General features: G+C 35.4%; 2 protein-coding genes across 26 annotated transcripts; one reads left to right on the top strand and one right to left on the bottom strand.

Moving 5' to 3' along the window:
* Positions 1–2,647: 2,647 nt before the first annotated feature.
* LOC114266459 (CDPK-related kinase 3) lies at positions 2,648–22,284 on the top strand. 25 transcript variants are annotated; one of them, XM_082917241.1, is made up of 12 exons: positions 2,648–2,820; positions 3,056–3,678; positions 10,079–10,209; positions 10,763–10,804; positions 10,888–10,996; positions 11,176–11,254; positions 12,377–12,673; positions 12,888–12,997; positions 20,808–20,915; positions 21,079–21,141; positions 21,575–21,742; positions 21,841–22,284. In XM_082917241.1, exons 2-12 carry the CDS (start codon positions 3,148–3,150, stop codon positions 21,976–21,978), a joined length of 1,776 nt encoding a protein of 591 aa, XP_082773367.1. In that variant the 5' UTR covers positions 2,648–2,820; positions 3,056–3,147; the 3' UTR covers positions 21,979–22,284. The 25 variants fall into 25 exon arrangements, with proteins under 25 accessions (XP_082773367.1, XP_082773361.1, XP_082773358.1 ...); XM_082917235.1 differs by having other exon boundaries at positions 2,658–2,816; positions 3,005–3,678; XM_082917232.1 differs by having other exon boundaries at positions 2,674–2,820; positions 3,005–3,678.
* Positions 22,285–25,308: 3,024 nt separating this feature from the next.
* Positions 25,309–25,843, bottom strand: LOC114266460 (auxin-responsive protein SAUR32). The gene is made up of 2 exons (XM_082913468.1): positions 25,827–25,843; positions 25,309–25,654 (listed from the first exon to the last, which is right to left on the bottom strand). Exons 1-2 carry the CDS (start codon positions 25,841–25,843, stop codon positions 25,309–25,311), a joined length of 363 nt encoding a protein of 120 aa, XP_082769594.1.
* Positions 25,844–26,656: the final 813 nt, after the last annotated feature.

Here is a 26,656-nt window from a genome sequence, read left to right as displayed (position 1 = left end):
CTTATTCTATATAAAATCTAAACTCAAACCTAAAACCGTATAATATCTTATTTTATTACTTTTGTTTGTATTTTCTTATGGTTGTTTAAATTCAAGAGCAGTATGTCACTATTATAGAAAAACATGTTGCTATTATGGAACTGATATAGCGCTATGTTTATATTTTTGTGAAATTAAAGTGTTATATATATATATATATTTGTTATTTAATTACGTGAATCCGTGGTCCTAAACCGATCCAATCCGTATTTAAATGGATTGGTTCTGATTGGTTCCATGATTTAAATGGATTGGATTGGTTCTAATTTTTCAGGAACCGTGGATAACGGATTGGTCTTGGTTTTACCCCAATCCGGACCATGCTCACCCCTATGATGGGAGTGGTAAAGTTGGAAATATGGTGGTGTTAAGAAAAATAGGTAAAATATAATTTTGGATGATGGGGAGTTTAAAGACACGGAATTAGAATTTATCTTTCTTCCTTTTTTTTCTTTTTTCACACTGGACTTTTTAAAATTGAAATAGTAATACAACTTATAAAGAAAAGTGATCCAAAAAAAAAAAATAAAAAAAAACAAAAATGAAACAAAAATGCTAGAGACCCTAAAAATTCTACCAAAAGTTTTATCAAATATCTCACATGGGTGTGGGTCCCACATGTGTGGGACCCACACCCATGTGAGATATTTGATAAAACTTTTGGTAGAATATTTGAGGTCTCTAGCATTACTCAAAATGAAAAGAAGTTATGAGAGTGAGAGAGCAAATACATACTCCAGCTTCGTTTGGGAACATACTATTTTAATAATTTTTTAGTTTTTTATGAAAAGATGTGCAGAAAAGTAGAAAGGTGATGTGATAACTTTTAGTAACTTTTTGACTTTTTGGCTAAAATAGCCACTCCCCAAACGAGGCCTCCGTATAATTCTGTCTTTATTACATTCCCAACAATAGAGGGTTGGTTTAACATGTTTGAAAAAAGTTAAAAAGTCAAAAAATCACTATCCTATTTAAGTTACATTATCTTATTTAAGTCACATCATCTCTTTCACGTATCACTTCAAACCCAACCTAAACCCAACCCATATTTCATAAAAAGTCAAAAAGTACACTTATTTAGATCATCCCAAATAACTCCTAAGTTGTCATGTGAAATTGACTTTATCTTTATTTTTTTAACTATGATTTATTATTTTGAATTTTATTGAAAGTAATAAATTTTAGAATTGTGAGTCAATAAAATCTTATGAGATTATGGCAATACACATTTAAAACATCAAAAAAAGTTCTCTATTTTTATAAAGAAAAATGTTTGAGCGTCACAAATTCTGTGGCTCAAATGATCCAAAACTGTCAAAAAGACGCCGTTTTGTGCCGTTTTGCATCCAAAATGACGTTATTTTGGCAGTTTCGAATCATTTGAACCACAAAATTTGTGGCCACCTAGCATTGCTGTTTTATAAAATGTAAAGATTAGTAAAATAAAGAAAATTAATTTTTATATTTAGAATTTGTTTGGCATTCTTTAAATAAATATATTTATTTAGATCATATTAACTCTTTACTTTTTAAACTTTTTTTTCGTAAAAAATAAATTTTTTTTTTTAAATCATCTTCCCAAATAACTAAACTCCGAAGCAAAAAATAATGTTTTTAATCAAAGATTTAAATTTATTTATCGCAATTGAACTCTCTCATAGGCTTGGTTTGGGAAGTAGGTTGACTTTTTGGCTTTTTGGCTTTTTTGGCTATTTTAGCCTGGGCTAAAAAGCTTGGTTTGGGAAGAGCTTTTTGGCTTTTTGGCTTTTTTGACTTTTTTTGTGAGAGAAGAATGTAATGATTATAGGTTGGATGTGATGTTTTGTTTGTTATGGCTAAAATAGCCTATTTTATTTTTTGTGACTAAAATAGCCAAAAAAACCTAAAAACCATCTTGCCAAACAGAGGCATACTCAAATCAAAGACACTTGAATGCAAACCAGATAGGGATAAGCCTATCTCTAAAATAAATAGCAACAGATTGGAATTTGTCTTTCTTTCCCTTTTCTAAAATTAAAATAGTAACAACGTATAGAGAAAAAAAGTAGACCAAAGAAAAAAACAAAAAGAAGTAGTAAGAGTGAGACAGCCAAAAAAAATAAATATATATATATATATATATAATATAATTACGGCTTTATTTATTTATTTATAGCTTTGTTCCGGAAATGGAAAACTGAGGACCCTCCTGATTATCAACAATGATTTAGATCATAAAAAAACACATCATTAATAGTATTAATGTATTAAGAATGACAAAAAAATAAAAAAAAACAAAAACATAGCATAGAAAATGAGCGAAGCTCACTGTCACATCATTAATATTTCTCTTAGGCCCCGTTTGGGGACTTACTTTTTTAGTCAATTAGCCAAAAACTTACTAAATTAATCAAAAAGCCAACAACTCATATCAAAAAGTCAAAGATTCTCTTTTCTCTCTATTTTTTGCACATCTTTTCGTAATTAGCTAAAAAATCATCCCAAACATACAAATTTTTTTTACCTACTTTTTAACTAAATAATCAAAAAATTACTAAATTAACCTGTTCCTAAACGAGACTTTAATGTTCTCTTTTTAGTGCTCCTAACATTTTTCTCCTGAATATATATATATATATATATATATGTAAATAAATGAAATAGATGATGGATGGGTTTCAAATCGCGATTTCTGTCACTCTCGCTTTGCTTTGCATTGGGATTCTGATTTCCCATGTTTGATTCTGCCAAATTTCAACATCTCCCTCCCGGATCTTCCCTCATTTCCATGTATGTATGTATGTATGTATGTAGGTATCTCTCTCTCTCTCTCTCTCTCTCTCTCTCCTGTCACGCTTCGGTTTCTTTAGCAGAGCCGCAGAGCGTGTGGGTCTACAACTACATCTATATCTATATATATGTATCAGTGTATCTCTCTCTGACTGAACTCTTCTCATTCTCTTTTCTTATCGTTTTCTCGCCGTAGATCTCTCTCTCTCTCTCTCTCTCCGGCGCTAATCTACAGATCCGTATGCAGTGTGATTTCGACCGTTAGATGCTGAGACTTTGATTGAGCTTTTGACTTGGTCCGCCATTGGAGTGTGAAAAAAGAAAGAACCTTCAGCTTCGATGGGGCAGTGCTATGGTAAGACCATTCCTACTAGCGACAACGACGCTTCCACCACCATCACCGCGGATCGCCCGTCCCAGACTCCCGGTAGGTCTTCGGCTAACAACGGCGCAGTGAAGAACACGCCAGCTCGATCCTCAGCGACGAGTCCGTGGCCGAGTCCGTATCCTCACGGCGGCGCCAGCCCACTCCCGGTGGGAGTGTCGCCGTCGCCGGCGAGGTCGACTCCGAGGAAGTTCTTCAAGAGGCCGTTCCCGCCTCCGTCGCCCGCGCAGCACATCAAGGCCTCTCTGGCGAGGCGATTTGGGTATGCGAGGCCCAGGGAAGGCCCGATCCCTGAAGATGTTGCGGCGGCGGAGCCTGATCAGTCACTGGATAAGAACTTCGGTTACAATAAGAATTTCGGTGCTAAGTATGAATTGGGGAAGGAGGTGGGACGAGGGCATTTTGGTCATACATGCCAAGCAAGGGGCAAAAAGGGAGACCTCAGAGACCTACCTCTTGCTGTCAAAATCATCGCTAAAGCAAAGGTTTCATCTTCTCAATTATATCCTGATTTTAATCACTTTTTAAGTAAATTGATATATCATATATGTGTCCACTTCACTTCTACAGCATTTGCAGTTTGATCCAATTGCCCGTTTAGCTTGTTTTTGGTTTAATTTCTTCAAATTGCAGTAAATTTGGAGTTGCATTGTTAGGTTTTCTAGCTAATTTTGCAGTTATCTTTGTTTTTGTTCGGGAAATTTGGCTTCTCTTGAATCTTCCTTTGAAAGTGTAGATTTTTTTATTTTATATTATTTTTTTAATGTGGCAGGGATGTGCCTTTTACAACTCCAAAATCAATATATGCAATGATGGTATCTGATAGCCTTCTAAATTTTAATACATCAAACTCCAAAATCCGCATTCATTTCTGTTTATAATATGTATATGTAACAGAACTTGTCATTAGATAATGTCTTCATTTCTAATTGTTGTTGTTGTTTTTTTTTTGAATTTTTTTTTTATTATTTTATTTTTTTTATTAGAATTTTGGTATAACAATTATGATATAAAAAATTAGATTGGTGTGCAGCCAATGACCAATTGATTCAACAACTCTACAAGGAAATTTTGAAAGAAAAAAAGAAAAGAGAACCTAAGCTAATCCACTGAGAATAATTTTTTTTTATCTATATCAGCTATACAACAATTAGAGAACTTAAAATCAGTGATAACTGGTTGACCACTCATTGTGATAAACATATGCACACATATAGATGCAAACCATGCATAAATTTCATATTTGTAGGATTTTCTTCTTTTTTAATTTTATTTGTAAAACGTGCAGTTCCACCCTTTACAACTCTGATCTCCTTTGATTCAAATTTAATCAAAGGTTTTTTCCTGCCAAACATTTTTTTACCATAAATTTTATGAGTTCTTATGCTCTTTTAGAGCCTTCAGTGCTTTCTATGTTAAAGCAATATGTGCCTTTTTAAAAGAGTCACTGAAATGTCATTTAAACTACTTGTTTCCCACAAAGAAAATTGTGTCTTGTGGCTTACTTGGTTTCTGGAAGGAGGATAGGATACGTGATAAGGTATAACTAATTATAAGTCTACATCAAGATTTAGCCTTTTGTAGGAAAACTTGCATGGTGAAGAGTGTCGGTTAAGAATATTAGTTATCTGACATGAAGAGGCTCATAACTTCAGAATGCAATGTAATTATGACATTGTCATTACGTCGGAATTTCGAAGTAGTTAAAGCAACAAGTATTTAATGTACGTGTGTCATTTGTCATTTAATTGCATGTTGGACATAATAAAGCTAACTTAGTTTGTCGTTTATGTATTTAAAGTTCATCATGGGAAATAAAATCAGTCATTATTTCACTTGTTTAAAATTGTTCCTTTTATTTATGTTTTTTGAAACCTTGTAACAACACGTGTATCTGTTTGCGGGGGTAGGGGGGAGAGATTGCTGGAGGGTTTGCTTGCCAGATAAGCATACAATGGGATGGATCCAGACATAACATAATTTACTGTATACATTGTTGTTATAGTTGGTTTCTGACTTGCGTGTTTGCAACATAATGGAGACAATGAGAAGGGTTGAGATGCACCCGTATTTGACACTTGAGACTCAAGTAAACTCAAGTCTACTCAATGAGACTTAATTTCAGTTACTTGGAATTAGACGTTAGTTACATGAATCCATTTTCTCCATTTGGCTATATTTAAACCATATCTTTAGTAAAGTTGAAGTCAATTGTGTCTTTTCTTACTTCTTCAACCCATTACTTTCTTGGCATTCCCTGTACCCATTTGGTACCTTCCACCTAATATGATGACTCTTCCTTGCCGACACATTTAATTGCTCTATCATGTACTTGACTAAATCATCTCAAGCAACTTTCTGTCCTTTTGTTTTCAATAGTGCCACTTTTAACCAATATTTCAAATATAGGCCGTTACGTATCGTATTGGACGTTATGTATAAAAAGTTTGGATTTCCGATACAGTTATTCATCAATATATCGGCTGCTATTGTCCAATATTGGTCAATATATGACCATATCTCCGATTCTATGCATATCGCGATATCATTGTTAAATCCATGCCTTTAACTTCACAGGAATATATTCCATTCATGTTTTATCTATTCTTTTATCACCACTTGTCCATTTCAATATTTTCATTTAGCTAAATGCCCCAACAAGAGTATTTTAGGATTTAAGTCTTAATCTGGCCATCTACCTACCAAAATCCTCCTTTATTGGGGTTTAGATCACTAGGTAATATATATTTCATTTAGGACAATGTAGGTGGAGTTACACTCATTGCTTATGCAACATAATAAATCAAACTCGTTATTTTATTTTATTTTTTACTTTTAAGGTTCAGACTCAGTAGCTAGACATCTCAGTTTTCAGGCCTATTTGATGAATATGGCTTAAAGGCGTTCCCATGCATTTATAGAGATTAATCTTGAAACAAATTAGTTGGGGATACTGGCAGCATAGCCAAATATTCAATAAAGTAAAAACCATGTGTGCTTTATCAGGAGAATCAATATTAATAGTTGTTCCTCCAAATATTCATCTTGGGGGTAATAGTTGATCGACTTATTTGGTAGGTTTATGTCACATGTGACATGCCATACACTCTGTATTACATTTTTATCATCCAATCAATAATTAAGCAAACATTCTCAATGTTTTGTCAACTGTAATCAAAGTGAAAATATGGATGAGAGTACTTACCTTAAATGGAAGTTTTTTTTTTTGCTGACAAGCACAAACCAAACCAAACCAAACCAAACCAAGCCTTAAGTCCCATCAAATGGGGTCGGCTACATGAATTCTTCTTCTCCACGCGGCCCTATCAAAGGCCATATTATTAGTCAAATTAAGTAGATTCATATCTCTATTTATAACGTAGTCAACGTTAATCTAGGCCTACCCCGTCCCCTAACACTTCCATCTACCGTTACAGTATCGCATCTCTTCACTACTGCCTCTGTTGGTCTTCGTTGAATATGACCAAACCATCTCAAACGATTCTCTCTCAACTTATCTTCTATCGGTGCTACTCCTAGCCATTCTCGAATACACTCATTCCTAATCCTGTCTTGTCTTGTCTTGTCTAGTCTTACCACACATCCACCTTAGCATCCTTATCTCAACCACACTCATCTTATCTACATGTTGTTTCTTGGTTGCCCAACACTCCGTCCCATACAACATAGCTGGTCAAATAGCCGTTCTATAAAACTTACCTTTTAGTCTAATGGGTATTCGTTTATCGCACAATACCCCAGATTCACTTCTCCACTTATATCATCCCGCCTTAATCCTATGGGCCACATCTGCATCAATCTCTCCCGCTGTTGTGATAATCGACCCTAAATAACGAAAATATTCACTCTTAGGCAGTTCTTGGTTGTCAATCTTTACTTCTCCTCTGCTTTCATTGTTACTGTTACTAAATTTACACTCCATGTACTCTGTCTTAGTTCTGCTTATCCGGAATCCTTTAGATTCAAGAGCTTTTCTCCAAATCTCCAACTTTGTGTTAACTCATTCTCTAGTCTCATCCACTAACACAATATCGTCTGCAAAAACCATACACCATGGCACGTCATCCTGAATATTTATCGTCAACTCGTCCATAACTAAAGCAAAAAGATAAGGGCTTAAGGTAGATCCTTGGTGTAACCCTACAATGATAAGAAATTCATTTGTCTCTCCAGCTGGCGATCTAATAGTGGTCAACACCCCTTCATACATGTCCCTAATCACGTCAATGTAGCCTTTTGTCACCCCTTTCTTCTCTAACACCCACCATATTATTTCTCGGGGCTCTCTGTCATATGCTTTCTCAAGGTCGATAAACACCATATGAATGTCTCTTTTCTTTTCTTTTCTTTATACTTTTCTATTACTCTCCTCAAAAGATAGATTGTTTCCATTGTTGACTTACTATGCATAAATCCAAATTGATTCTCTGACACCTATGTTATGTCTCGCAATCGGCGTTCCATCACCCTCTCCCACACTTTCATTATATGATACATTAGCTTGATTCCTCTATAGTTGTTACAATTCTGGACATCACCTTTATTCTTATAGATTGGCACTAAAATACTTTTCCTCCACTCATCTGGCATGTTCCTAGTCAACAAAATTTTGCTAAACAACCTAGTCAACCAAGCAACTCCCTTTTTACCCAGACACTTCCAAGTTTCAATAGGGATATCATCGGGTTCTAAAGCTTTATTTGATTTCATCTTCTTAAGTGCAATCTCTACTTCAAAGTTTCTAATCCTGCGATAGAACCTATAGTCTTGGTTTATCGTATTACTGGCTATTTCTTCCCCTATTGTTGTACTTCCATGTTTCTCATTTAACAGTTTCTCAAAATAATTCTTCCATCTTTCCTTAATCTCATCATCCTTCACCAATACCTTAGAATCCTCGCTCTTGATGCACTTTACTTGATTAAAATCTCTTGTTTTCCTCTCCCGTATCTTAGCAAGTTTGTATACCCTCTTCTCTCCCTCCTTACTATCTAGTCTAGTGTATAGGTCATCATAAGCTTTCAACTTAGTCTCTCTCATTACTTTCTTGACCTCCTTATTTGCCAATCTGTAGCTCTTAAGGTTTTCCTCAGTTCTATCCTTCTGCCACTTTTTAAAGCACTCTTTTTTTGCTTAACTACCGCTTGAACCTCTTCCCTCCACCACTAAGTTTCCCTAGAGCTGGGTCCCGTTCCTTTTTACTCTCCAAGCACTTCCCTTGAGATTCTCCTCATACAATTGGCCATCGAATTCCACATAGTGTTAGCATCACCTTCTAAGTCCCAAGTACCTTCCTTATCTATTCGATTTTTAAATATTTCTAGTTTATCTCCTTTTAGGTCCCACCATCTCGTCCTACGACGCCCACCATCCTTCCTAGCTTGGTATTGCCCTCTAAAAATAAATATAGTACCAAAATCCTATGTTGAGCGACCAGGCTCTCTCCAGGAATCACCTTACAATTATTGCATTTTAGACAGTCCACTTTTCTCACTAAGAAGTAATCTATTTGGTTCTTAACTAATCCACTCTTAAAGGTTATCAAATGCTCCTCCCTCTTCTTATATATAGTATTGGCCACCACCAGGTCAGAAGCCAACGCAAAATCTAAGATTCTCTCTCCAGCCTCATTTCTGTCACCAAAACCGTATCCACCGTGCACCCTTTCATAACCTAGTTTATCTATGCCCACATGGCCATTAAAATCTCCACCTATAACCAGGTTCTCTCCTACGGGTATCTCCTGTAAGATCTCATTCCTTTGCTCCCAAAAATCCCTCTTAGTCTGATCATCTAACCCTACTTGAGGGGCGTAAGCGTTAATAATGTTCACTATATTCCCTCCAATAACTAGTTTAACTAGCATAATCCTATCTCCTTTCCTGGTGACCGCTACCACACTTTCCACATAACCCTTAGCAATTATGATTCTTACTCCATTCCTGCGTCTATCTTTACCACTATAATAAAGTTTAAAATCAGTATCCTCAATTTCCCTAGCTTTCTCTCCCGTCCACTTAGTTTCTTGTATGCAAGCTATACTAACTTTCCTCCTAATCATAACATCTACCAATTTTATCGTCCTACCAGTTAAGGTTCCTATGTTCCAAGTGGCTACCCTAAACCTGTAGTCTTGGACTAGCTTCTTTACCCGCGCTCGTCCAGAAAAACGCGAAAACCTTTGCCCATTTTTCACCACACCCAGGCGTCGATGCGGCGCCCCTTGCTCACTTTTCGAAACACCCGAAGGCAGGCGCAACGCGTCACTTGAGGGGAACGACCTAGCATTTAAACGATTCAAAGTAGGATTCATTTTCATAAGGGATCCGAGCGGCTTTTTTACGTGTTGGTTGTCGGCTACCTAACACACAATCCTCCTCCTTAAGTTTACATATTGAAAATCCATCAAGACTTTTTGCTTTCATACAGAATTTGGCATCATTTTGGTCGTAATGGTTAAGTTGCGAAGCTCCCATGTCTTTTGGATGAAGCACTGGTAGAAGGTCAATTTGCCTCCTATGTTTTAGTAATATCATCAACAGTTATATGATTCAACTTAGTATGTCTTCTTTCCTAGAGATGAATTGATTTTTAAGCTAAAAGGAGGAAAGGAATTTGTTACCACTAAGCCTTGTCTCAATCAGTTGGGGTCAGCTATATGAATTCTTGTTCTCCATTCTGCTCCTGTCAAGTAATAATTATTCAGTTAGATTAATTCTTTGTTACAACTTACTGGACATCAACAGAAATTCTTTGAAATTTTCAAATTCAAGTTTGAGGGGGGTCCACTAACCTTGACATGCTTTACCTTGTTATGTATCAATTGAGCAGTATATATGTATCTGATCAAGCATTGTTTGGCAGATGACTACAGCTATATCCATTGAAGATGTTCGTAGAGAAGTAAAAATATTGAAAGCTCTATCGGGGCATATACATCTAGTCAGATTCTATGATGCTTGTGAGGATGCCAACAACGTGTACATAGTCATGGAGTATGTCCTTTCTTGCCTCTATTCATGATCTTATGGAACTTATTTCTTGAACTAATTCATTTTCTTTTGTTCTATGTTTATGTTGTGTACATTTAAAAAAAAACAAATAATAATATTATTACTGAAAAGGTACTGAAAAGGTTTAACCTTTGTACAAAACAAAGAGTTTGTAATGTATACGTATTGACAATTTATCAAATCTTTCTTTTTTTCTGTGTCAAAAAAAAGAAAAGAAAAAGAAAAGCTTTTGAATAAGCATGAGTAACTAAACGAAATTAAGCAGTCCCATAAGACCTCAAACCTTTTAGGATATTCCTTTTCTTTATTCTCTTCTTCCATGTATTCCATTAATAATCAATGATTTATTATTGATAGATGTCTGTTTCACTCTTCCTGAAAATATTGGAATTACTTGCTACCATTATTAGTTATGTTGATGTTTGTCTATGAGTTTGTGCTCAAAAGTTCTTATTTAGAGTTCCACATCAATTTTTTTGACTTCATTCTTGGATTTTTTTTTGGGGATCTGACGAAGCTTTTGTTTGGTTATCAGATTGTGTGAAGGTGGAGAACTACTCGACAGAATATTGTCAAGGTAATAAGGAACATTGTTTTGATAATTATTTTATTCTTGGTAGGTCCGATTTGAACTTATTATATACTTTTCCTTGGCTACAGAGGTGGTAGATACACAGAAGAGGATGCAAAACTCATTATTGTGCAAATTTTAAGTGTTGTTGCATTTTGTCATCTTCAAGGTGTTGTGCATCGTGACTTAAAGCCTGAGGTTATTGCTTCTTGAACTTGACGTCTTTGTATTTTGCATTATTGGGACACATAATTTTATTTATTTATTTTTAGCTTTCCAAGTAAAAAAAAACTTATTTTCTGTTGCATTTAGTAAACATTCCCCATTGCCGATATATTTTTATGTAATTAATGCCTTTCTAATTGCTTGCATTACAGAATTTCCTTTTCTCCTCTAGAAACGAAGATGCTAATATGAAGCTTATTGATTTTGGCCTTTCTGATTTCATCAGACCAGGTAATAGACACAGTTCATCCTAAGTTTGTTCATTATCTTAATAGATATCCGTATGAATTCTCAGTTATCAATCCTACACTAATGTAATTTTAACCTCATTACATATGGGTTACATAGACTCGGGTATGAGTTTTGGGTGCAGGTGCTTGTCCAATTGTTTCACCTCCTTAAACCCTAAGTCTTAGAACATATATACAAAAATTGGGTACAAGTACGGGTGCTTGGACACGTCTTAATGATTTTTATATATTGCATATTGTATAATATAATAATATTAATATAAGATGTTGTAAATTATTTAGGTATGTATTTGAAATTAAATGGATTTAGGGGAAAAGGGGGGATTTATGTAGTGTTGGTGTTTTATTTCCATCCAGTACTGCTTTACAATAAAGTTATTCTGCCTAACATTCACTGGCCTAATCAAGTTCCTAATCAAGTTGAGTTTGATATTTCTCGTGTCACGGTTGCCTTGTTTAGCCAGTTTATGTGATTAAATGAGCTAGCAATTCAATTAAACAGGTGTCTTCTACAATTATCTGGCTTGTTTATGAACTATTCCTAAGCCTATCTAGCTTGTTTATGAACTATTCCTAAGCGTAATTCTCAATAAAATGCATGTTTTGTATGTGTGCCTAATTGGACTGGGATTGGGATAGTAACAGTTTATCTCAATTATAAAATCAGTAGAATTTAGGTCAAGCTTGGCTCATTTGATCGAGTGAAAAGGCCCAAGCAAGCCTCTTACAAGCTGAGTCCGATCCTTTGACAAACAGCTTGGTTTGTTAAACAGCACTAAGGATAGGAGTTTTGAGGCTGCATTTGGGGTTTTGGAGTCTAGAAGGTAATTAATCCATTAAAATGGGTTCATGCCACATGGGTTTTAGATCCACTTACCTTCTTTTTTTTGATGCAAACTTCCATGTTATTTGCTAGAAGTGTTCCCATGGACTTGTGTCAGTGGGTAGATATTTGTTATAGATATGCAATGGTTATATTTTCATTGGACCGAACACTGAAAAACAAAAGTTGTGATATATGATGCTATAAAGAATAGCTAATAGCAGCAGAGTTTAGCATTGAATTCATAAGATGTTTCTTTTTTTATGACTGTTTATGCAGATGAAAGACTAAATGATATTGTTGGAAGTGCATATTATGTGGCACCAGAAGTCCTCCACAGATCTTATAGTCTTGAAGCAGATATTTGGAGTATTGGTGTTATTACTTACATCTTGTTATGTGGAAGCAGACCATTCTGGGCGAGAACCGAATCAGGGATTTTTCGTTCAGTACTAAGAGCTGACCCTAACTTTGATGATTTACCTTGGCCTTATATGTCAGCAGAAGCGAAAGATTTTGTGAAAAGGCTTTTAAACAAGGATTACAGGAAAAGGATGACTGCTGCTCAAGCTCTGAGTAAGTTGCGAGTTCTAGTTATTGTTTTGTTGAAACTTGAAATAATTTGATTTTCCATACACTAATGACGCATATAAAAATGCTTTTGGAGCAGTCCTTTTCCTTAAATGGTCGCTGCATAATGGTGACCTCACTTTCTGTTAGGTATTAATGATGCAATGCATATTTCTTGTTTATTTAATTTATAGACTAATGCCCTGTATTGTCAATGCAGCTCATCCGTGGTTGCGGAGTGAAAATCATCCTGTTCCTTTAGATATATTGATCTATAAGTTAGTCAAGTCATACCTTCATGCTTCACCTTTCAAACGTGCAGCCCTAAAGGTACTATCTTGTCACTTTGTATAGCTGCATTATTATTATTATTTTGTGATTAATTTTGCTAGAAACAAGGTGTTGGGTATTATTAGATTATTCCCCTTTGGCCATGGTTATTCTTGATTGCTTTCGGCGTACTGTTTGTATTATGTTGCATATTATGTTTGTCACAACGAATTTTGTCTCTAAAGCATTTGTAACATTGGGCTTTGTGTTTGCTAAGTCTCTCCCACCAACACAAATTGTTCCAGCTCTAGGAACAGGAATGGGAATGTGACACATCACCTGCTCTAAAATGCAATATGAAAGGGGGTAGACTTGTATATATTGAACTATTAGAATTTAAGGTACTTCTAAATTGGGAGCAATTAATAGTTTGATATAAAATGCATACAGGTCTACTCTTATCAATATATAATACAGACAGGCTTACTATTTTTCAAATTAATCATGTAGAAATACATTTGTAGGAGCATTGGAACATTCTTGACCTAATAAAATCCCAGGATATGACGACCTACAAGGCAAATGGTCTACTATCATGGCATATGTCCGGCAAATTTAGTTATCAGCAAACTATCCCTAAAATTCAACATTTTTACTTTAAATAGTCATGAACAAGATTCAAATTGAATCCAAAAATTTACTAAATAAGATTTGAATCAGATCTACTCATTTTCTTATCACCATGTTCTTCATTTGGTATATCAACATGCAAAATGTTTTGATTAAGTGTGTTTCTAACTCAATGAGGGTCTTGCGTTTCTTTAATGGGAGAACCAGTATCCCAGTTGTTGATCACGATCACGTCTGCTGTTCTGGAATGGATATTCTTAATAGCTTAGTACTCACTATTACATAAATAACAATTCTCTGTTCACTTTTGGCATCTTTGGTTGTCCATGAATTATGATCTCATTTAACTCGGTATTTGGATTGATTTTTTCCATAATCTTCTTAAGGAAGTTATGTTGAAGATAGGAATCAAAATATTATGCTTGAATATGGAAATTAGAATAGGAATTATTTTGATTATAGGAATTTTGCCTTGTGTATATTGTTTGCTAAATTATATCATGAATATATTTTATATACATGGCCTCTACCTCATTGATTGGTAAGTTAAATGATTTTTTCTATTCTTTTTGGTATCAGAGCTTGGTTGGGCTTGTAATTGGTGTGCCGTTTGTCCGGCTACTATATGTTGTGGTCCAAGGGGGTGTGTTGGAATGTGTCTCACATCTCTTGGAGTTGCCCCATTTGTGTTAGTTATAAGGCTCTAGTTTCCCTCTCTTTAATACCTGGGTTTTAAGGAGAAATGTAGGTTGGGCTTTTCAATTTGGTATCAGTGCCTCTCTAGCCTTCTCTCTCTCAACCTCCCATCACCACTGACTGCCTTCTTTCTTCTCTCTAGCCTCCGATAGCCTTTTCTAACTCATTTTCTTCCTCCGATAGCCTCAGCCTAGCCTCAACCCAGCCTCTGCAACCCTTCTCCTTCCTTGTCTTCACTTCGACAGGCCTTCTTTATCCCTGTCGAGGCTTTGGTTGCTGTCGACCAGGCCTGGTTTTGGTCTTACGTGCTTCGGCTACCTCTTTAGGTGGTCCGTGGTTGTTTTTTTCCCCTCTTAGGGTGATTGGACTGATATATTAAGTCATTTTGTCAGTCTTTTTATTCTTTTGGGCTACCTGGTTTATTCGGTAATATTTATTTAGATAAGTTAAGTTTTTTTCCGACTTCTTATTTTTTCTTGGACTATGTTGCTATCTTTGTGTGCTTTTTAGCCCCTCTTCACCCACCATGACTAATCCATCATTTGCTGATATACCCACCAAGCCTGTCCCAATTAGTTTTGATTTTTCTCTTTCTCATCACACTCCTATTCATCGTATTACGAGTGTGGTGTTGAATAGGAAAAATTTTGCTACTTGGAGCCGCTCCCTTAAACTCTATTTAAGGGGCAAAGGAAAAGCTCATTGGCTTTTATCTTCCAGTACCTAGCCTGCTGCAACCAATCCTACGTGTGCACAATGAGATATTGATAACTGTACTATTTTGGGATGGATGTTCAACTCTATGGAAGATCATATTTATCTCATGTTTTTCTATTGAGACAGTTCTCGTTCTATGGCATGCCTTGTCACAAATGTATGCTCATGCTCATAATGATGCTCGCATCTTTAAGCTCTATCAGGATATTGCTCGTGCTTCTCAGTCTGCCTTGGGTCTTTCTGTGTCAGAATTCTTTGGATACCTTCAGGCCCGTTGGGAAGAATTGGTTCAATATGAGCCATTGACTGAGTTACCAGCAGATGATGCCTCTCTTGTGTCCAAACGCGTTGCTCGCCAACATACTTACTAGTGTATGATGGGTTTAAACTCTGAGTTTGAATCCCTTCGAATTCAGATTTTAAACACATTACCTGTGCCCTCTCTCTATGAGGCCTTTGCCACCATTGATAGTGATGAGCGTTGTATGCGTCTATTTCATCCGAATCCTTCTCCTTCGTCTCCAGTTTCATCTGATCAGATGGCTCTTGCTGCAAAGTTTGGTTCTTGGGGTTCTATTAGTCTAGTTACTTGTCGTTATTGTGGTGTTTCTGGTCATGTTAAGGCTTGTTGCTTCAAACTTCATCATGAGTTGAGGCAACGTTCCTCTCGCCCTCGTGGTGCTAGCACCCCTCGCATTGCGACTCTATTAGATTTTGCTACTCTTGCTCTTGGGTCTTCTTATCTCCCCAATTTACAGGAGTTACAGACTCAGATTGGTCAGCTTTAGGCTCATCTACCACTTCTGCCACCCTTGCAGCAGGTACTTCTACTACTTTCCATGTTCGGTCTGCTAGTCCCTCATGGGTTTTGGATTTTGGGGCTAATGATCATATGACGGGTGAGTTTTCCTTTCTTTTTTCGTCAGTCCTTACTACTATTGCCCAGTTTGTGCATCTCGCTGATGGTTCGTTATCCTCTGTTCGTCATAAGCGTATAGTGTCTTTATCTCCTACCATTACTTTATCATCTATTTTACATGTTTCAAATTTTGCATATCATCTCTTATCCGCTAGTCGTCTTGCCAAACAATTTAATTGTGCTGTCATTTTCTTACCCTCTTCTTGCCTTTTACAGGACCTGAGTTTGAAGAGGATTTTTGGCAAGGGCTATAAGCATGATGGACTGTACTACTTTGGGGATCTACCAGACGAGTCTTCCTCTTCTTCCTTTGCTAGTTTTTAGGCCTCTGTTTTGCCTGCCTCCATGTCTTGTGTTTTTAATATTCTGACTTTAGAATTATGGCACGCTCGTATCGGTCATGTTAATTTTCAGTATTTATGTCAATTTTTTCCTTCATTTAATAAAGTTTGCAAAGATTTTAAGTTTCATTGTGTGGTTTATGAGTTGTCTAAGCATATCTGTACTAAGTATATCCCTCATATGACTCATGCTCAAAGTGTTTTTGATCTTATATATTCTGATGTCTGGGGCCATTCCCTTATCACCGCTTTTTCTGGTCATAGATATTATGTGACTTTTATTGATGATCACATTAGGTGCACTTGGGTTTATCTACTTCGTCGTAAGTTTGACATCGTTTCCATTTTTGTCCAATTTTTACAGATGATTAAAACTCAGTTTCATACAGTTGTTAGGACTATTCGTTCTGATAATGGTGAAGAATATATTTATAATGCATTTCATTCTCATCTTAATCAAATCGGTATTTTTTAATAACTTACTTGTTTTCGGACCTCTGAACAAAATGGTGTTGATGGACGTAAAAACCGTCCCAAGTCTTATTGGTATATGGCTGTCCTTATTGTTGTTTACCTCATTAATAGAACCCCTAGTCGTGTGTTGCATGGTCTTACTCCGTTTCATATCCTTATGGCCACTACCACTTTGTTTCCACTCTTACCTTGTGTCTTTGGGTGTAGCTGTTTTGACCAAAATTAGAGTCCCACTCGCACAAAGTTAGATGACAAATCTACTCGTTGTATCTTCTTAGGGTACTCTTCTATGTCCAAAGGGTATAGGTGTTATGACCCTTTGTCTCGTCACTTTCACCACACTTTGGATGTTACATTTTGTGAGGATCTTCCCTTCTTTGGTACTAACCATTCTTTGCAAGCTTTTCCTTCTGTTACTTCCACTGTTCGTTCGGTAACCATTTGGGATGAGGTTGAGAATGAGGTTGTCCCCATTCCTTTTTCTCAACCTTCGCCTTCTCCCCCATTACAAGTATACTCCCATCACCCACGCCCTCAGCCCCTTCTGTCGCCTCTCCGATTTTTGGGTTAGGTTACTCTTCTCCTTTAGCTCCTCCACCTCCTCGTCATAACCCACATCGGGATCGACATCCTCCAAATTGTTGAAGTTATTTGAGTAGTACTAATCATCCTATTTTTCAGTATCTTTCCTATGACAGGGTTTCTCATTCTTACCATTCTTTTCTTGGCAAGCTTGAGTTGGAGTCCATTCCTTTTTCTTTGTCCGAGGCCTTTTAGAATCCCAAACGGGTAGCGGTTATGCAGACTGAAATGGAAACCTTAGAACAGAATCACACTTGGGATCTTATACCTTTACCTTCTGGGGAAAGCGCGGTTGGTTGCAAATGGTTGTTTACTATAAAGTACCTCGCTAATGGCTCAGTTGACCTTTGCAACGCCCTTTTGGTGGCCAAAGGTTTCACACAAATTTTTGGCAAGGATTTTGGTGCCACTTTTGCCCCTGTCGCAAAACTTACCTCTGTATGTTTATCACCCTTGCAGTATCTCATTCTTGGCCTCTTCACCAGCTTGATGTTAAGAATGCATTTCTCCATGAGAATCTTCTTGAGACGATTTACATGGCTCCTCCACCTGGTTTTCGGGTTGAGGGGAAGTATTCGGGGAAAGTGTGCTGGTTACGGAATTCCTTGTATGGTTTGAAATAGTCTCCACGAGCATGGTTTGGTCACTTAAGCTCTGTTATTATATCTATAGGCTTTGTTCAGTGCTACTCCGATTACACTTGTTTCATTCGCCGGAATTCTGTAGTATAATCTTGTTAGTTTATGTGGATGATATTATTCTCACAGGTGATGACTTTGTTGGCATTGGTCAAGTAAAGAAAAATTTGGGCCAAACTTTTAATAGTAAGGATCTGGGATGTCTCAACTATTTTCTGGGAATTGAGGTGGCTCGCTCAAGGGAGGGGATCTCCTTGTCTCAAAGAAAGTACACCCTTGACTTGTTTCGGGATATTGGTATGTTAGAGTGTAAACCTGCTTCTACTCATCCTAATGTCAAATTCACATCAGAGTCTGGTGAGTTGTTGGATGACCCAAGCATGTATTAGCGTCTTGTTGGGTGCCTTATTTATTTGACCAACACTAGACCTGACTTGACAATTGTAGTTAGTGTTGTGAGTCAGTTCATGTATGCACCTCGTAAAGAGCACCTTGACGCGATTCATCACATTTTGAGGTATTTGAAGACTTTTCCTGGCTTGGGATTGTTCTTTACCGTTGGCCTCCGATCTGGGCTCTCTTGTTTCACCGATGCCGGCTATGTAGGATCTAAGATTGATTGGCGTTCCACTTCTAGCTTCTGTACTTTCTATGGTGATTATCTTATCTCATGGAAAAGTAAGAAGCAGACGGTTGTTTTTAGGTCTTCTGCAGAGACTGAGTATTAGGCTATGGTACATGGGACATGTGAGATTCTTTGGATTCGTTCTATTCTGGTAGAATTGGGTTTTGAGGAGACTATTCCTTCCTCTTTATTTTGTGATAAAAATCTGCTATTTTGTTATCTTTTGATTCTGTGCTTCATGAGCGTACCTGGCATATCGAGGTTGACATACATTTCATTTGAGAAAAGGTTCGGACTGGCATTGTGCGTCCATCCTTTGTCTCTTCTTTTTAGCAGTTGGCGGATATGTTCACAAAACTTGTGGGACTAACTTTGCTCCAGTCGTCCATTGACAAGCTACGTTTGTTGAATACCTTCATGCCAATTTGAGGAGTGTTGAATATAGGAATCAAAATATTATGTTTGAATATGAAAATTAGAATAGGAATTAGAATTTGAATTATTTTGATTATAGGAATTTTGTCTTGTATATATTGTTTCCTAAATTATATCATGAATATATTATATATACATGGCCTCTACCTCATTGATTGGTAAGCCAAATAACTCTTTTCATTCTTTTAGCTATGCATGTACTTTATTGCATTTTGATTGTTGTCCTTAGTTTTCTTCACAAGATTTTTTCCATCTGTCTATGTTACCCTCATTATACAAATATGCTTCATTCAAGGGGATGAATTTCTGCATTAAAAATAAGTTGAAATGATTTTATATCCATACCAAAAAAATCAAAACCAAACCAAGCCTTAAGTCTCATCAAATGGGGTCGGTTACATGGATCCTTCTTCTCCACGCGGTCCTATCAAATGTCATTCCGTTAGTCATATTAAGTATATCCATATCTCTATTTACAACGTTAACTAACGTTAATGTAGGCTTACCTCGTCCCCTAACACTTCCATCTACCGTTACAGCATCGCATCTCTTCATTATTGCCTTTGTTGGTCTCCGTTGAATATGAACAAACCATCTCGATCGATTCTCTCTCAACTTGTCTTCTATCGGTGCTACTTCTACCCATTCCCGAATACACTCATTCCTAATTCTGTCTTGTCTAGTCTTGCCACTCATTCGCCTTAGCATTCTCATCTCAGCCATACTCATCTTATTTACATGTTGTTTCTTGGTTGCTCAACACTCCATCCCATACAACATTACTGGTCTAATAGCCGTTCTATAGAACTTACCTTTTAAGTCTAGTGGGTATTCGTTTATCGCACAGTACCCCAGACGCACTTCTCCACTTAAACCATCCCGCCTTAATCCTATGGGTCACATCTGCATCAATCTCCCCTGCTGTTGTGATAATCGACCCTAAATAACGAAAATGTTCACTCTTAAGGCAGTTCTTGGTTTTCAATCTTCACTTCTCTTCTGCTTTCATTGTTACTATTACTAAATTTACACTCCATGTACTCTGTCTTAGTTCTGCTTATCCGGAATCCTTTAGATTCAAGAGTTTTTCTCTAAATCTTTAAATTTGTATTAACTCCTTCTCTAGTCTCATCCACTAGCACTATATCGTTTACAAAAAGCATACACCATGGCATTTCATCATGAATATTTCTCGTCAACTCATCCATAACTAAAACAAAAAGATAAGGACTTAAGGTAGATTGTTGGTGTAACCCTACAGTGATAGGAAATTCATTTGTCTCTCCAGCAGGTGATCTAATAGTGGTCACCACCCCTTCATACATGTCCTTAATCACATCAATGTAACCTTTTATCACCCCTTTATGTTTAGCAAACTAAAGTTATCCTTCATTTGTTTATGCAAATTTCAATGTATGCTTCTGAAATATAGGCTAGAATCTAGAATTTGTGGTCAGCAATTGAAAACCAGATGTTTCATTTCGGAAGGAATCGTATTTTAATTTTCAATACTGGTTAGCTTTACAAACTTACATCTGTAAACTGAAAGTTTCGTTTGAGGATTGATTGTGTGACTCACATCATCAACCTTGTAATTTGTATCACTGTTCTTCTTGTCAATCAACTAGTAGATTTATACATTTTGAACACCTTCATCTAGTGGCAGTGCAAGCCGATGTTTGAACCACTTTTTTAAAAAAAAAAAAAAATGGAAAAAAGACTTGAATTTGGAAAATCTAATTTTGTGAATTGAAGTGATCGATTAAGGTTTCTGATCTGATTTATAGTTCTCATTATTGCTGTTTGCTTGCAGGCTCTTTCGAAAGCTTTAACAGTGAACGAGTTGGATTTTCTTAGAGCTCAATTTTTGCTCTTGGAACCTAATAAAGATGGATACATCTCTCTTGATAACTTCAAAATGGTTATTTACTTCTCTTTCTTATTATCTTTGAAGTTAAGATGTGGTTTATCATTTCAGGGAATCCTTGTTTTATAGGAAAGATATTAAATGCTTTGTATTATCCATTTTCCTTTTGTCTATGGTTGAGATTTTGGTTAACGAAGAACTTAAACTAAATTTTCAGGCTCTTGTGAGAAATGCAACTGATGCAATGAACGAGTCAAGGGTTCCTGACATTCTTAATGCGGTAAGGCATATGAGATTATTATTTTTCAGTAGAAAGCATTGATCAATGTGTTTGATTTATTTTAGAATTAGAACGTCTTTTGCCCATTTACATGCCTAAGTTACCCATAATGTAACTGTTTGCACTCTGCATTTGCTTTATGTATTGCTATGACAGTGAATTTAAAGGGGATTTATCTTTAATCATAATAAATTACCTGCATTTAACTCCAAACTTGTGCGGTGCTTTCTCGCAACTTCTACCTACCTTCCTTTCTTCCTGTTTTATCTCTAGTGAATTAAGAAAATACAGCATTTTAATGTCCTTTTGTTATATATTAACATCACAGTTTGTTAACACACACGTGCACAGCCATGAGAGAGAGAGAGAGAGAGAGAGAGAGAGTGAGAGGGAGCATTATGGTTCCTGAATTTATGGCTCATATTGGTTTCAGATGGCACCACTTGCGTATAGAAAGATGGAGTTTGAAGAGTTTTGTGCAGCTGCAATTAGCACATATCAACTGGAGGCTGTTGAAGGGTGGGAGCAGATTGCATCAACAGCATTTGAGCATTTTGAGCAGGAGGGTAACCGAGTCATCTCAGTGGAGGAATTGGCTCAGGTATTTAAATCTGAAGCTTTAAGAACAATTTCTTAATCATTATTTTTCCTTTTAACGTTGAAAAGAGTCTTGGTCAATAGATTCTTTTATTGATGCAGGAATTGAACGTGGCGCCATCAGCTTATTCGCATATCAAAGACTGGATTCGGAGCTCTGATGGGAAGCTTAGTTTACTTGGGTATACCAAATTTTTGCATGGCCTGACGCTTCGGAGCTCAAACACAAGACAACAATAGGTTTTTTTAGCATTTGACAAATGATAGCAATTAGAATTCATGGCTTTCAAAGGATTTGGAGTTTTTTTTTTTTTTTTTTTTTTTTTTTTTGCCCTTTAGTGGTGGGGGATAGAAAAATGTGTACAAATGAATATAGTAGTTAAGTCAGCTGGGAGTTTGGTGAGGCAATTTTATGTTGGATTTTCTCCATGCTCATTCCCTCTGCATATTCCAAAGTTACTTGGGTTTGAGCGTAAAATTCGGAATTTTAATTTTGTTTTTTGGTTCCAAAGAAATTTATGAAATTTTTAGTTTTGTCTGGCTCAACCTCTGTTTATTTTAGAAATCAAAATGGTTTTAACTTCTATCTGCTCAGATTGCCTTGTGTTAATTCATATAGTTTATAATTCCATGACCGTAAAGTTAGCTGTTGGTGGTGGAATGTAAATGTTGTGTGAAGGATTTGTAATGTGGCAGCGACAAGCGACACTGCTATCATTTTGGAAATATGAATGTAGCTTCCAACTATGCCCTTGTTGGAGACCTTCCATATTTTGTCAAGTTTTTTTTGTTTTTGTATTTGTTTTTTGAGCATATTATTTTTCTATGTTGGAGACCCCGATAAACAGTATTCGGCTCATTTTTTTAACGGGGTTTAAACTTCATAGGACATTTGGTGATCGAACATTCTTATCCTGTCTGTTTTGATTCACTTTCTCCGTGACAGTGATATAGTTGTGGGCAGGTTATGGAATGCATATGTTGTGATAAATTTAGTGGTGCTAGGTAACGCACTGTTTTGTTTTGTTTTGTTTTCAGAATAGTGAGAGACAGCATTGTTTTGTTTTTCAGGAATAGTGAGAGAGAGAGAGAATGATAATGTTTGTCCCATTTTCTTTGCTATATACATACATTTGTGTCATGGTGTATTCTTGCCACAAGTTCCAACACAAGAAAAATGACAAAAATAAAAAACTATTTAGAGAAAAGAACACAAGTTTTCTTTGGTTGTTTGCTTCTTCTGGTTTTTGTTGCTGTTTTCGCCTATTATTGCGTCGCCTCATTTTTTTTTTTTTTGGTTTTTTCATAGAGGACTAATTACTACTTCTTGTTCTTATCAAGATAGATTACAATAACTTTCTTTGAAATTTAGAGAATGTATTAAGTTTAATAAATTCAGTATAATTATATTGAACTCTTTTAAAGTTTTAATTTACACAATACTTAGTTTTCTTTTCATAAGGTATTAGTTAGTTATATTGTTGACAAAATGATGTCATTTCTTTATACTGAAATTTGTATTTTATCTTATTTATTTTTGTTTTATTATGTCATCTTTCGATCATTTTAATCTTACTAAAGAAATATCGGTATAATTATACATGAGGCATGCATGTAATGATATATGATATACTTCCATTCATTTTGTATATAGAAATAAATGTTGAGATCTTGTCGAAAATCACGTCACTTGTAAATTTTAAAAATTATTTATAATTTAATAATTAAGAGTACATTCAAACATAAAATTTAATCAGACGTATCAATGGCTTCACTGGATGGGTTTTGAGATTTTTTGACTTTGTCAAGAAACCTCAGGGCTACTAAGACTTGTTTGATTTGTATCTTAAGATACAATTTTTGAGAAATTTTTTTAAAATTTTGTTTGGTTCAAATTTTTTGTATTTTTTTTTCAAATCACTTTGTCTCTTCTACATATCAATCAATCACTTTTTTTCTCTTTTCTCTCATTCTTAATCACTTTTTCTTTCATGCACATCTACTCAACTACAACAAAATATCAAATCATTCCAAACTCCAAAATTATTTTCAAAATATATAACCAAACAAACAAAAAAAATTTATAAACCCTCTTCCCAAATTTTTATTTTGAAAATTTATCTCAAAATACAAACCAAACACGTCTTTCAATTTTTGTAATTGATTTTATTCACAAGGATTGGACGTTTTTGTATTTTTCAAATAAGGACAGAAAGTTGCTATCTAAAAAACAATAGCAATAAGGTTAGAAAGTTTGGTTTGAGATATTGACAGTCGAACAAATAAATATCAGTTTGGCACCACTTGCTTCAGACCCTCTTCTTTCTTTCAAAATTTTAGTTCAATTTTTATGCTTCAATTATGATGAATAAAATCTTTTTGACATCTTATTTGGAACTTTTGGTGAATATTCATGAGGTTTAAGTGCCTTTTTAATCTCTACATTATGTAATTTGTATCATTTTGATTTTTTATGTTTAAATTGTGTTAATTTAGCCTCTAATATAATAAAAATATATTCGATTTAATCCCTTAATATAAATATTTCAGTATACACACTTAAATCAAGAGTTGTGCCGAAGTTGGGAAGAGCTAAAGGGTTGTATCGAAGGTGGGAAGTGGCTGAGGGGTGGTGGCTAAGGGTGGCCAGAGCTAGTAGTGGTGGTGGTGGATGGGAGTGAGCGTAGGGTATATTTTGATATTAAGTGGGATGTTCAAATTTTTTGCCTGCAGGTCCTTATTTAGAAAGTTAACTATTTTAGTTAGTTATTTGATTTTTTGACTATGTTAATTTGGTTAAAAAAATTGTGTTTGGAAAGTCGATTAGTTTTTCTTTTTGTAGTTGATTTGTTGATTATGAAAAAAAAAAAAAAATTGATTATAAATTAGATATGATATTTTGTCTTATTCATGAGATTAAAGAGATTGGTGAAAAAATTAAGGGAGGATCAAAGAAGTTGCGTGAGGGCAGTTAGAAGCTTCTGATTGCCACAAGTGAGTTTGGCAAAAAAGACGATTGGGGGCATGCATTAAATTTTCATCTATCCTTACATCCTTAACCAATGAAAAGAAGATAATGCTATTTTTTTTAATATTTATCGTATAATTTAAATTTAATTAAAATGCGAATTCTATAATAGAAGTGTCAAATAATATAATACATAAATAGATGTTTTACTTAATTTTTTTACGTAAGATCATATTAATAAATACAAACAGGATTATCCATTATTTCATATATAATGATGATTATTAAATTGAGTAAGAAATTCATTTGTATATAAGATTTTTATTAGTTTCATTCACTTATCCAATTAATATGGTTTGGAATAAAAGCTCCAACAGCAAGCAACTTTATTTTCGTGGTCATCATCAACAACAATCATCAATATTATCACCAACCTCACCAAAATATATTACTCTACATAAAAAAGAAAAGAAAAGAAAAGAAAAGAAAAGAAAAGAAAAGAAAAAGACACCTAAATCTCTTAAAATGTACAGATACAATTCAACAACCAGCTAATTAACTAGAGTGTTTTGAGTGTTATATTTAATCAATCTGTGAAACCCTCAAAACAACCAGCATAGGTGGTGGTGGTGGTGGTGATGTAGTTCCTCATCAATCATACCCTGAACGTATCGAAACTCCTCCACGTGGCAAGGGATGGTGATAGTACCTTTCTGATCGAACCCGTACTCTTCCTCAGCTTCCTTCAACAGCTGCATGAACCGCGGGTGATTGAAGTACATCACAGGCACCACAAATCTCTGCTGTTCCTCCTCTTCCTGTCCCACCTTGATTGCCAGACACCCTTTCGGCACATCTCTCACCACCTCCTCTTCTTGTTTCTTCCCTTGGTGGCGGTGGTGGTGGTGGTGTTGGTGTTGGTGAAAGCTCAGCAGGCTCTTGTCTCCGCTACCCATGAGAAACAAAAAGAAAATTAACAAACAAGAGAGAAAGATAAACCCTAGGTTTCCCTTTTGTTTGCTTTTTTCCTTTTTCCGAGAAAATTCTACAAGAAAATAGAAGAGAAAAGAGAAGGGTCAGCCATGATAATCTGCTTCAAGAGGGAAGAGTATATAGAGACCTTGCAAAGGTACTCATGGTTCATAAACGCCTACTATAAAAACACACCAGAATAAAAAGAAATTGGTATTTATAAGCCTATAATAGGTGTGTATATATTTATATGTGTGTGTGACTGATTTTTTTGCTCTCCTCACATGGTCCTCTCTTCCATTACCTAAAAGGATACGAATAATTGGAATATTTATTGATTTTTCTTATGCGGTAGGATGGTTTCAATTATTTATTTTTTTAAATGATCGGTACATAACATTTAGGAAAAGAAAAATAATTTACCAACAAAATTTTCATATATAAAATTCAATCAGAATATGTGATAGTGATAATTCTAAAATTATAAATTTTAATACAAAAATTATATTTATCTATCATTAATCTAATATTTATTACGCAGATGCATGTGAGAATTAATATAAAATCTCATTTTTTTTTTTTTTTTTTTTGGAGTTTAAAGCTGCTTCATATTACGTGGATGTGGATTGTTGGTTAATGTGTTCAATGCGTAAAAGATTGAGTTGAAATTAATCATTAAGAAAAGGAAATAAACAATAATTTTCTATTTGAATATACTAATTATGATTGATTTGTAAATGAATTCCTTTAAAACAAGACTCAAAATAAAATTATGGTTAACAATTTTCAACAATAAATCGTGAACTTGGATGTTTATTGGGATAAAAACCAATCTATGGTAGGTCCCAGCTTGGATGTATATATACGTCGTGACTTAAATATGAATATAATGTACCCATCAAACAAACGAGATTGAAATAGAATAAATGTAGATCCAAAATGACAGAATTGTCCTTTCATTTCCATTAAAATTCCAAC

The sequence above is a fragment of the Camellia sinensis genome, chromosome 2, assembly GCF_055761805.1.
Source record: "Camellia sinensis isolate YWXY chromosome 2, ASM5576180v1, whole genome shotgun sequence".
Lineage (NCBI taxonomy): Eukaryota > Viridiplantae > Streptophyta > Magnoliopsida > Ericales > Theaceae > Camellia > Camellia sinensis.
This window is presented reverse-complemented; position numbering and strand designations above follow the sequence as displayed.